The sequence below is a fragment of the Anas acuta genome, chromosome 1 (genome assembly GCF_963932015.1).
Source record: "Anas acuta chromosome 1, bAnaAcu1.1, whole genome shotgun sequence".
NCBI classification, from domain to species: domain Eukaryota; kingdom Metazoa; phylum Chordata; class Aves; order Anseriformes; family Anatidae; genus Anas; species Anas acuta.
Window position 1 is genome coordinate 111,970,916 of NC_088979.1, and position 13,024 is coordinate 111,983,939.

Here is a 13,024-nt window from a genome sequence, read left to right on the forward strand (position 1 = left end):
TGCCAAGCAGCAGCATACCGGCAGCGTGTCTATTAAGAACATGTGCTCTTCCTAGAAGTTCCCTCTCCTGCTTGACTCTTCTGGCCATCAGAACTTCATGAGAGAGCATTTTTCATTTCCTCAACGTGCGCTTGTTCCAAGGGGGTAAAGACGAGTGCCTTCCCAGCAGCCGGAACAGGCAGCAGGACGCGAAGTGCAGGGCTCGCTCACTCTCTTCTTTGTGGCATCAGGAAGAAGACGAATGGAGGCTCGAGTGGAATCTGACGTGCAGGCCCGCTCACACTATCTGAAATTGCTTCCAGTTTGAGAGTGATGGCAGAGGGCCTGACTCCAGGCTCACTAACAGCAGGCTTTATCAGGAGTGATGTCAGCAAAAGAAAAATAACTGTAAAACTAACGAGATACCTGGATTCACGCTGAAGGCAGATCCAGAAACACATGGGATAGTGGCTGGACAAGGAACTGAACACAGTATAAATACCCTCCCAGTAAAAAAAAAAAAAAAAAGATAATACATGTTGTGCTAGGTAGAACCATCCTGAGATAATCCTAACTACCTAGAAACTGAGGAGGAAAGCCTGCTAAAAGACAGCTTGTAATAGCTAAAGAAGAACCCGCAACAACTTCCCCACAATAATGTATTTCTAAATCCTATTCTATACACAGAAAATGTATAACAATAGCCAACGAGGTAAAATATAGAAAGCAGTTTTTCAATTTCCAATTAAAAGTTTTTTTAAAAAAAGGAATAAAAAAACTATTTTGTCTTTTATTTGGTATCAAACTGCCAGCTTAGAAATATGCTAGTTATTTAAAAATATGCTAACAAATGGGAAAATTTAAATTTGCTCCACAACCAAAAAAACGAGTGAATGCCCATAATTGAAATGTGTCATATAATTCTGAGCAGCAAAGAAAATACTTTGCGGCAGGAAGTTAGCCAGATCTTGGTTTTGGGGTGGGACAGAGTGGAGTCAGTGCAAACACAGATACGTTTTTAGAAGGGGGGCCTTTTTACATCAAAGAGCAATAGCACCTGGATTTTCATACACCTATAAGCACAGATTTGAATACTCTCAACCCTCCCTTCTCCCAATTAGTGGGGATAGTGAAAGAAAGGCTGCAGCAGATCAGCTTTGGTTTATCATCTCTGGTTTATTCTGAGGCTTATAGGCAGCACCTATAGATAGGCTAGGCCAATGTCTTGATGCACTCGCTATAATTACCAACTAGGATCTTGCTGATAGAAAATCTACGAAGGTATACCAAAAAATCTTTGGGAAGAGGAAACAAGTAAAACCAGCTGATGAGAAATGTCTCCACAAAGCAACGCTAACTAATGCACTGCTTTTCTCATGGAAGAGTGTTCACCATTGAAGCCTGCTTCCAAGAAGCAGACCTGGGACCTGATTGCTGCTTGCTCATTAATAAAAAGTCAAGTCTCCTGTGATATTATGGTCCTGCATTTCCCCTCAAGTGTTGCAACGAAGATGTAATTATTGCTAAAAATGCTCAGAAGCAAATGACCTCAGCATAAAAGATGTGCTAGGAACCCATGCAGAGTGCTCTGCTTTTACAGCTTTGTCTCCCTCCAGCCTGGGGCACCCTAGGAAGCAAAGTGACACTAAGCTACATAGAGTAAGCATCCTAAAAACAGCCAGGACTAAATCCTTGGTAACGCATACCCCATACAAGTGCCAACAAAGCTTGGCCCACTTGCTAGACAATTCTTTTCCACGTGTGAGATTTCTCAGGGAGATTTCTGGTACAGCTCAAAGCCAGCCTATAGTCCTCTGAGAGGCACAACACTGTGAGGTCTGCACTTTCAACCTTTCTTGCCTATGCCATTATACTGTACAATGCAAATATGATTTTGTGCAGAACATTCCAAATTTGGCAACTGTCATGTTCAATCTGCGGTTAAACTGCTGACTGAAGAACTCCACCAGGGTGGGGGCAAGAGATGAACAAACAAGGGAAAACCAAAATGAATTTAAAAACAGTTGTGCTAAAACTGAACACAGGAAACTTCACAAAAGGCCACCGGATAGCCCAAGCCTCCCTTACTTTCAGTTAAATGTTCAGTAAATAATTTAGAAACTACTTCGAAAATTAAAAGATGGTTAAAAATTTCAAATCAAAGACAAAAGACTAGCAATATGAATCAAGTTACCTTACTGATTATTTCACCTATAAAACATATAAGACTTCCAGGTCAACTTGGATTATTTGATAAATTCTATTCTTACAGTAGTCGTTCTCAGCTCTACAAGAGGAAGAGTTTCATTTTCCTCCCAGATCTTTCTCTCTTCAAGCGCACTCCTTAAAAGCATCCGGGGCCAGATTGGGCTGCCTCAGTTTTTCCATGGGTTGAATACGGAAACAGCCAAAACAGGAACTTGGTTGCAAGTTTTTTATAGAGGCTGCCATAAATGAGGGAAGACAGCACAGCAACAAGCAATACAGCAATAAATAACAGCACAGACTGTAAACACCAAATGGAGCAGATAAGGGAGGATCCACGACTGCAGCAACCCTCTCCCTGCTTGCTACACCGAGGGAATGCCCAAACTGCTGCTGGAGGGAGACCAATCAGCTCCTCACTCAATGCTAAGGAGAAGCTCTCTGATAGTCTTCCTCCTCTCACTAGGCATGCAGCCTACAAGCAGGAGAGGGGCAATGACACCCTAAGTCTCCTGAATGTGACTATCAGGTCCAAAACACAAGCCTTGCAGGAAAGGCTTCAGAGAGCAAACTGGCAGAGGTACACTGTTCCTTAGCAGACAAAACGGGAACAAATTTCAAAGTAGAACAGAAAACTTCTGAGCATCGTGTTGCTGGAAACCTTGGGAGTGTTCAGGTAACACCAACAGCTTTTCCCCCCACTCTACCATGGAGGGAGCTCGAGCAATAGTTAAGGCTGGGTAGCATAGGTAACCTTCAACATTACTCTCTACTCAACCTGTATCGAGCCTACAGGTGTGCAGATGGACTCAAACATCCCAACATCACACCTCAAGGAAGTTATTCTGGCTATTGTGAAGAGGAAACGACCAGCCATTTCTGCACAGATGACGATGTGTGAATTAGCAGCTCCTGTCACAGGAGTGGGGTGGCAAATCTGTACACTGCTTTCCCTCTGAGTACCTGTCTGCATCGTCTTGACAACTGCCCAGTTTGCAGGAGAACTTCTTGTGGATGAACACAGACAAAACCGATTTTATTTCTTTTTTATTAGTTTGAAACATGAGAGTCCTCTTGATATTGTTAAAGCAGTGTAAAGCTCAATTTCCAAGTATGCAAAAACATATGACTGGTGGGCTGGAATGCAATGTTTATCAAAAGGGCCTAATAAGGTTTTGGTTTTATTAGGCTATTTCCTGTAAGTTGATATGTGCCGGTTCTTTTCATTAAGACAAGGATATCAAAATTAAAAATGGGTTAACCTAATGGGTTCCAAATTATTGTGTCTCTTTCATATCTTTGCATCCTGGTTTTTAAACCAATTCCGACTTTTTTTTTAATATCTCCTACAAGACATTACATAAACCCTTAGATATCTGAATTCCTGTTCAACTGAACCTACATTCAAGTCTAAATACTCTGAATCTCATTTTAATCTACTACTACAGTGTTAAATCTGACATGAGCAAAGCACAGCATTAAATAAATGCAAAACGAGGGCTACTGTGTCAAAAGAGAGTTTAAATGGCAAAAGCTAAGTTCACCTTGCTCAGAAAAGAGAAAAAAAAATAAGTGAGATTCAGTTACCTAAACACAGGCACCTCACCTTTTAACAGCCCAGAATAAGCAGGTCTCTCTCTCCTGGGATAGGAGACCAATCCTGTTGGGTTCCCCAAATCCTGAAGAACCATATGGCTATGGATAGGCAGCCCAACCCAAAAGTAAACATTGCTAAAATCATTTTAACAAGCTCTAAAGCACTTCTCAAAAGGGCTTAAGCATATTGCACAACTCTTCCCTTGGGAAAAAAAAAATAATACTCAGTATTCACTAGTTTTGCAGAACTCAGCCCCTCTGAGGATCTCATACAGTTGAGGTCTACTGGAGTTTCACAAAGAACCATGCTTGGAAAGCCTTCTAAGAAATTAAAGAAAAAATATATATATGTTGCAACAGTGTCCGTGTTTATTTAAGGTAAACTGAGAGTTCAAAAACTTGTTAGACATACTTAGTTTCTAGTTTAGACACCTCAAAGTATCACAAAAATAACCTAACCACATACAGCACCTATGACTAAAAATCCTTAAGAACTTCCCAGAAATTTTCCTGCAGTTCAAACACTAAAAAACAAACAAAAACCAAACAGGAAATAATAATTCATTGATGAGAATTTTTTTTCAGACAAGGACTTGAGCAGAAGTCCAGTGAATGACCACTCATGCATTTAGAAAAATGCTGTGATTCCCCCAAAGTGAATCAGCTGGCAGCATGCCAAACCTTAGGGGAAAAAAAAAAAATGCTTTTAAGAAATTTCTCATACAGGGCATAGGAAAAATAATAATAATTAACTTTTTTTTTGTTAGGTTCAAAATACAGAAATCAAGATTTAATAAAAAAGTTTATGAAAATCCTAAAATACTGCATGCAGAAAGAAATCTATGCAGGTGTGCCCTGATAGAGTTTTGTCAACCTTTTCTTCTCTGCTCACAGGAATCAAGGGCTCCAGCTTGCCCGGGCTATGAAATGCTTGGGTCCTTCCATAGCCACTCCACAGATAAAATAAACCCACCGAACAAATGACTAAACATCTTGGTGCAAATCAGGGGAGTAAAATGCCAATAGTATAAGAAATCTCCTCGAGTGTCACGCTGAGAAAATCAAGATGCTAAAACCAGTTCTATTTTCCAATACAGTGATGTCACCAACATGATATTTTCATTGTTTGCCAGGTTAACAGAATTTATGGAGGTAATTAATGCAGAACATGTGTGCCGAGCTATCCATATGAAAAATGGAATTGCCCCTGACTTCATTTGCTGCCTTTGCAACCAAAACCCTGCTAACATCTTTTTTCACTATTTCCATATGTGAGAAATACAAATATTTATAACAAAGGTAAATGCTTAAATGACTCTTCTATTCCCATCTACCCATAAGCCAGTTTTTCAGGCCCCCGTTTTCTGCTTATTCTTCCACTTCCATTACCTTCCCACAAACAGCTCAGGTTTCCATTAAGTTGCACAAACTAAGCATGTGCCTTTTCTCCAGAATTGGTTTTCTCGGTTAGAATGGAAAACCTCTCCTTCAGTTTCTTGAACACCCTGTCCAGCTTTAACGAGGCTTTTGATCAGTTGGGATCAGTACAACCAACTGATTAGGGAAAAGGCACCGTCCTTAAACCTACAGTTCTGTACTTTTTCTCTGGGCACCTGCAGGATTGCAGCATCTCCCTTCTCCTTGTAAACAGCATTTGGTAAGAAGGAATGGACCCGTGGTTCTCAGAGTTGGTAGGAAGTAAAAGATGTTTTCCACTTTCTACTCTGCATGGATCAATGTGGAATCATGGGAGGGCAGGGAGAGAAGAAAAAACACAGGCATATAAGAAAGGCTCGTGGCACTGTGCACAGGTAAGGTGGGAATAAAGGAGACCAACGAGGTTTTCCTAAAGGTGGGTTACCCCTAAACAGTTTGGGCGATCACATTACATCTTCGACAACTGTAACCTCCTTCTCCAGGCAAACCGACCTCTCACCATTAGTTAAGACATTTGCTCTCTGAGCTAAATCATACGTAGCAGACCAGTTTCTGCAGGATAGGGCCCTAGCATTTTCAGAACCTGTTTCGATATATGTGTCTGTGTCACAAACATTACAGCTGGACAGATATTGCCTTCTCTCTCTCTCTTTTTTTTTTTTTTTTTTTTTTAAGAAAAAAAAAGAGAATCACCATTACAAAAAAAGATTAAATGGAATGGTAAAAATGCCTCTGCCCCTCCTAAATTGCAGTCTCTGTTGAAATTCACCACTGGTAAATCACAGTCATGAAGCTTACTAATGTAAACAAAGCTTAGACTTTCAGGGAGGCAAGGAATTTCTTAATTTGTGCTTTGCTCAGTGTTCAGATCATTGTCAGCCCTGAATTCTGGGTTCCTAATGGTGTTAATAATTGGAGAAAGTTTGAGTTTGGGTCTGATTTTTATGTGATTCAGTTCACGCTTTCACTTCATGTCTGTCTACATCTCTTCTTCCTCAATCCTTCCTTCCACTCCAAAAGGGAGCTCTTAACAAGCCTTGCCCCTCAGAAAAAGCAAACGTGGCAGAAGTCCTCTAGCTGCTTTCTAACTTACCAACAACTAAATCAAGAAACACAATGCCACTGTTTGCTATTTTTTACTGCAAGGTTTCTGGGAAGACTACTGTGGACCAGAAGGCTTTTGGGGGTTTAATTATTTCAACAGAAACTCTTCACTGTAGATTTAAAAAAAAAAAATCTCCTTCCCAAGTCACAAATTTAAAAGATATTTTTTTTTTTTTGTAATTTGAAATTATTGTACTCGTATGTATGGCAGCTGTGCTTGAGGAGTTGTTTTCACTATCATTATTAATAATAATAAATTTTAAAAACCACATCAAGAACAGACCAATGCAACACGAACTTCTCCATCCAAATAGAGACATAAAAACAGTATGAGAAAGATTCTGGCAAAAAAAGAAATCACCATTCCCGTAGCATATGACACTAAACTGCCCTGACTGAACCTTACCATTCATCCTATTGTTCCCCTAATTGCTAGGAAGTTTCAGCCACTGTTCCTTCACTCTGCTATTATTCTTTCGTCAATATTTTTCAGTAGATTAATGGGATTTTCCTCCATATTTTGCCTGGAACAGCAGGATGCAATACTTTATGGAAAAAAAGGAGCGTGGTGCTTAAGTTTCTGCTTACAGTGTGTCTGGTTTAATAACGTCTCTGCAAATTTAAGACTGTACGCTCTGGCGTTTCATTCATCCTGCCCGGCACTCTCGCAGGCTGCAACTCTTTTGTCACTGTCCTAAGATTTCTTTCAGGCGGGATTATCTCTATTTCTATATCTTTATTTCTTCCATTCATTCGCTGCAGAAATTTCAAAGGAACTGTCAGTCCAAGGGACTGAATTTCAATTTTACATCAGTTTCACACTGCAAAAGAAGTCCTTGTGCTCAGAGTTATCAAGCACCTAAAAGCTAAGAAGAACAAGACGACCAGTGGGGAATACGATCCTTACCCAGCAAATTACTGCCATGTTCTATTTCCAGAATTACACCACCGGGAGTTCACGTCTCATCTTCTGAATTAAACTATTCCCTGTTGAGCTTTGTTTCTTGCATAGAACAGTTTAAACATCAAAAAAAAAAAAAAAAAAAAGTAAAAAAAGAACCTTCTATAAAAATTCATGGAAATAAGAAGGGCTACGTCACTAAAATGATTTTTAGCAAAACAGAAGACTTAGCAGGAGTTACATGCATCTGTATACAAAATCTTGCCTTTCACTGTATTAGTTCTTACTACAAGTTTTTATCTCCCTCACAAATACATGTTCGACTAGTTTCAACTATGCTTCACTAAATTAGGCTCCTTTCCATAAGAAAGGAAATGATAAAAAAGAAAAAAAAAAAAAAAAAAAGAAAAGGAGGGAAAAAAGAATCCCTACATCTCACTACAGAAAAGCAACACTTAGGATACTGGAATTATCTGTTGGAAAGGTGGTGGGCTTGAGAGATGCCTCTGTCCCACCTCTTAAGTTTTACCAAACACTTCTCAAAAAGTCCAGTCAATTTTGCACTTTAGGGTATCAATCTGACCTTTTGGGGTTTCAAAACCTGCTCCACTGAGCACAGCTTTGAACTTCAACAAAAAATAAGGACACAGTTCTATCTCTAGTTATTATTAGTAACATTTACATATTTATTTATTTGTTTATAAGAAAAAACAAACAGCTACAAAGCTGTGGTGCCTCTATGAATCACAGGTAGCCCGCGGAGCTAACACAGGCTCTGCACAAAAAGCGACCGACTGCACTGGTGGATTTGGTAACAGCTCTGTAGTGACCCTCACTGGTGATAAAATCCAGAGCTCTGAAAACAAGGAAATGAACACCTGCATCTGTATTTCCAAACTTTCATCGGGTGGGGATTACAAGAACAAGAGCCGTTACACGCACACTCCTGGAGGAAAACTTACAAGTTCTGAAACAAAATCAAAAGTAAGTCTACTAATAGCAATTAGCTTAACTCCTGCAGATAAAAATAGTAATAATAATAAAGCTAATTTGCATGTTTTTCCAGATGGGAATGAAAAATTTAAGTTCCATCAGAATGAACTCCTGATTCGCAAAGGCTTCTTGCAAACAACTGTTAAACTTCGCATGCCTACTATCTGCACAGTGGTTTCATTCCGGTAGCGCCCCAAAGCCTGACTTCCTATAGCTGAAAGTACAGAAGAGAGTTTTAACGAGCATCTATGATTTGACTGGTTCGTTGGGTAGCAAATATGTTATATCCAAACTAACTGCAATAACAATTAATTGCTGTGTCCAATTTGAACATCTCCATTTCAAACATCTGCTTTAAGTTTGCTATAGGCAATACGGTGATTCTTCTTTTCAGTACCGTGTATTGAAATCAGGGGTAAGTGATGACACATTTCAGCAATAAACAGAAAAGAAAATAAATTATTCCATGTGTGAGAGTCAGGTATCAAAAATACTGAGATAAAATGAGGAATTTGCTCAACTTCCTTCTCCTTTTGCACAGCTTTTTGAAAACATCACAGTGTGAATTTTAAAGCACATTCACTATCTGTCTGATCATACAGCTTAGGATGAAGCACAGCAGCTTTGAGTACATAAAATATGAAAAACAGCTCTCTAGACCCACACAAAATTTAATTTCAGAAAGCTCAAACTTAAGTGGCATCATATTCAGATTTCTAAGCCTACTTTTGATTTCTTTTGCAGATAAACACTCAACAGCGAGCTATAAGCAGGAATTGTGTCATGATACATGAAGACTTTTCCTGACCTAATGATACCTGACATACAGTAAGGCGAGATTTGTAAAAAGCATTTCCCTGTGCAATCCCTTTTGATCCTACTGAAAAGTTTCCAATATTTCCAGCCTTTCCCAAAATGATATGCGAAAGTTGGCCAGGCATTTTGCTCCACAGGCAAACACTGAATTTCTCAAAAACATGCCAACAGCTGTCACAAGGCACACTAAGTTGTCTTGAGTGACTGTAAGTGTTAACAGATAAAATGGTGAATTTAAGTGTGCACTATTCTGAGACGCTAATGAACGAATAAAAGATGAAACCACATCTCCAAAGCCAGCACGGACTGAAAACAGCGGCTGATTGGAACCTTCTTGCTGTTAACCAAAACAGACACTATTTGAAACCAAGTACGATAAGCAGATTTACCGTATTGATCTTTTGGTAGCTGTGTTCGCAAGAAATTAATTTTATGCTAGATTGAGAGGTTACAAGAAGTTTCCTGTCTGCACAGTCAAAATATTATTGAAGCAATTCAGGTTGTCAGTAAAAGCTTAAACAAATTTGCTGATAATCCTGTTAATGACCTAGGTCAAGTGTTAACTGTTGTGGGTTATAAAACAGTGAAATTAAAGTTGCTGGTACCCTCGGGCAGGCAATATAGTTACCGAAGAGACAGAGGAAAAATTATTAAATTACTGAATGATATAGCTCATTCAATTTCTTGATACCATAGGAATTATTCAAAGAAAAATTGTATCCTTCTAAGAAGAAACCCACAATCCTCCCCAAGTGAAAAATATCGACCGGAATGGAATAGCAGAATGTGTGGTTTCTCCACACACACAGGGTTCTGCTTGTGACTCCAAAACCCGAAAAATTAGACGTTAAATCTTCCTGACATTTTCCTGCCTCTCAGAAAATGGCACACACTTTGCCACTGTACACAGATAAGTCTGAACTTTACAGAACCTTCCTGAACCTCCGTGATTACGTAGGTAAAAGGCACGCAGCTTTGCAACGAGCACAGTAGGGAGTTTAAAAATAAACTCTGGAAAATTTTATGTTTCAGCAAGAAAAAACTCCAAACTTTTCTGGGATGAAGCAAATTAATAAACACCCAAGGTCTCCAAGATAGGAAAAAAGGGGAGGGGGGGAGGTGAGAGGGGATGGTGGACTGCACTGGATAACAAAGTGAAGTAATCAACAACTTGCCTTCAGCCCCCCCTTTTATCCTTTTCTCCCTTCTTCCCATCCGCTTCCACTACAGAAGCATCAGTTCTGGTTCAAACGCTTGTCAGCTTTAGTATTAACTACAAGTGTTAACTGAAAATGCTTTTTTAAAAACAGAAGTAATTCTTTCAATACAAATAAATTTAGGAAATATTACCAGGAGCCCTGAAGGCTCCTGTATTATTACCAGGAAATATTACCAGGAGCTCCTGTAACATCTCTATTGCTACATTCACATCTCCCAGAAGTTACACAAAGCTACATAAACGCACCAAAAATGCACTTCATTCTTTATTAAAACAATCCATGAGATTTTCAACAGTAGCTTTATATTAAAGTGCATGAAAAAAATGTACATATTGTTAATATAGGCTTATGGATAAGAATCTCCATTCAAAAAATATATTTTAACTTCTCAGCGGTAAAGAAAGAAAACTTTTCTAAATATCCCACAGAAATACAGTAACATCTAACTTCAGCCTCAGGAAAAAATTAATGGTAAGAGCAGTAGTGAAAAAAGTGTAGCGAGAAAATCATCATTTAAAAGAAGAAAATCTTTTGACACTATTTAAGGCTTCAAGCTAATGCTTGATTACCAAACAAACTAGCATCAGCAAATTCTAATTTGGATTTTCTCAATTCATATCATCAGCCCAAGAACACTGCAAATGAAGTAATTACTGAGCTTCCCATAGTGGAAATAATTAAAACACTGATGTTGGTCCCATTTTTAAAAGAAACTGGGAATGCTTTTTTTTTTTTTTTTTTTAAATGAGTAGCAACATATATACTCCAGAAAAAGTAAGCATGCAAAAGCAGGTTACTGTCCGGTACTTGTATTTATGTTGTGCCTTTTCACTAAATATTTTGAAAATACTACCCTTATTTTACAAGTTTTTGAAACTGAAAATAGAGAATAGGATTCTGACTTGGAAAAGATGCTTAATATGCTTTCTATGTGATACTGATTTTTTTCTTCCTTTCCCAATTCTGGGTGATTTTAAACAAAGAAATAAAAAGTATCTTTTGTAAACCTGAAGGCTCTAATATCTTTTTTTTGCATAATTAGTCTCAGCTTTCAGACTGTGTCTGCCTGCCACTGCCGTGGAGGCAGAGCTGCTCTGCTGACTGACTGAACTACACACGTTTCCAAAAAGCTTTTAATCATAGGGCACGAGTAACCCCTACTACCGCTCATGTTTTCATTTCCGAAAACCATTTGTGAAAGATGACAATAGGTACCAAAATAGCGTGTATACGGAGGCTTAAGAGCAACCAACTATTAAAAGTAACCTGGGAAGCAGCGCCTACGTAAAATAAATTTACATCAAACGTACAAACAGATGCTACATTATTCTTCTGGCACGGTGGTGCCACAGCTTCTTCCCAGCAATAAAAACAACCTATTTCAGATTACCCAGGATTTGTGGAGTTTAAATCTTCCCTTATTTGATGTGATTGTTAATTCCTTTCGGAAATCATTTCGAGTGGCTACCTCACTGCCGTATCCCGCCAGCAGCCCCAGCACCAGGACACACTAAGCATCATTCGCTGGGGAGAAAGGCTAATTGTAACGGCGACACTGTCCGCTGCCCTGCGGATGCTGCAGGCGGAGCAGGTGCTAGCTCTACGTGCAGGGCTGACACCCCAAGTTCCTCGCACCCCCTGGATGCGTCCCCAAAGCGGGCTGCGGCGGACACCCCGCAGGCACCGGCTGCGGGAGGGGGCAGAGGGGGCTCTGCTCTTCTCCGCGGGGAAAGAGCAATCTTACCTTTCCCCTCCAAAAAAAGTGTCTCGGTTACTTTTTCAAATAGCGGTCGTGATTTCTCCCTGGCACCTACCACGCGTCCCCACCAAATGTCAGCTCGGAGACCGCCGCAGCGGAGGAGAACAAAACGCTGCCCAAAATTGGGGCGCGGGCACGGTTCGACCGGCATCCCAAACCCACACCCAAACGCTCCGGCACCCCCGGCGGGTCGGGGCAGGGCAGCGGGGCCGCTTTTTAGCTCGGGCTGAAACTTTGGCAGCACCAAATACCGCCGCAGCCCCCACCGCCGCCGGCCCGGGGGCAATTAGGGCGAACCCCGAGACTTGCTCGTTAGGGCGCGCCGCCGGCAGCAGGGACCGAGCACCTTAAAAAGGAAAAATAAAAATAATAATAAAAAAATTAAAAGAAAAAGACGAAAGAGAAGGGGAAGAAGAAGGGGAGAAAAAGGGAAGAAGGGGGAAAAAAAGGAGGAGAGAAAAGAGGGAGAAGGGGAGAGCCCCCCCGCCGCCGCCGCTCACCTTCGTTGCCGGGGCGGGCGCTCAGACGCCCGGCGGCGCCGAGGGCAGCAGCGCAGAGCAGCGGCAGCAGCGGCGGCAGGCGGCGGCGGTCCATGTCGGCGGGGCGGCAGCGCGCAGGCAGAGCCGCATGTCTCCGCGCCGCATGCCACCTCCGCTCCGCTCCGCGCCCGCTCCCGCTCCGCGCCGCCGCCGCCGGCACCGGCACCGGGACCATGCCCCGCGCCCGCCCGCCCGCCTTCGCGCTGCGCCCGGGAGGGGCCGCCCCCGCCCGGCCCCGCCGCCGCCGCCGCCCCGGGTCCTAGCGCCGCCCCCGTGCCGACAGCCCGCCAGGGCCGCCGCAGGCCGCGGGGAGCAGCGAGGGGGCTTCGCGCCTCGCCCCCCCCCAAGGGTCGGGCACTGCAGCGCTGCCCCGGCCTCAGCTCACGCAGAGGGGTCCCTCAGCGCGGGGGGCTTCTTCTGCCAAGCGGCCCCTTGCAGGGAGCCAGGCGCTGTGGTGCTGTGGAAACAGGAATAT

The 13,024-nt window shown here is 41.8% G+C and overlaps 1 protein-coding gene across 2 annotated transcripts in view; it reads right to left on the minus strand.

Moving 5' to 3' along the window:
• The window catches only part of EPHA3 (EPH receptor A3), a 213,255-nt gene extending 200,494 nt beyond the window's left edge, over positions 1–12,761 (minus strand). The window contains exon 1 of one of the 2 annotated variants that reach the window (XM_068692986.1): positions 12,511–12,761. In XM_068692986.1, the coding sequence (XP_068549087.1) occupies positions 12,511–12,724 (214 nt within the window). In that variant the 5' untranslated portion in view covers positions 12,725–12,761. The remainder of the gene's footprint in view (positions 1–12,510) is intronic. The other variant, XM_068692985.1, reaches the window with a different exon arrangement.
• Between the last annotated feature and the right edge of the window lie 263 nt (positions 12,762–13,024).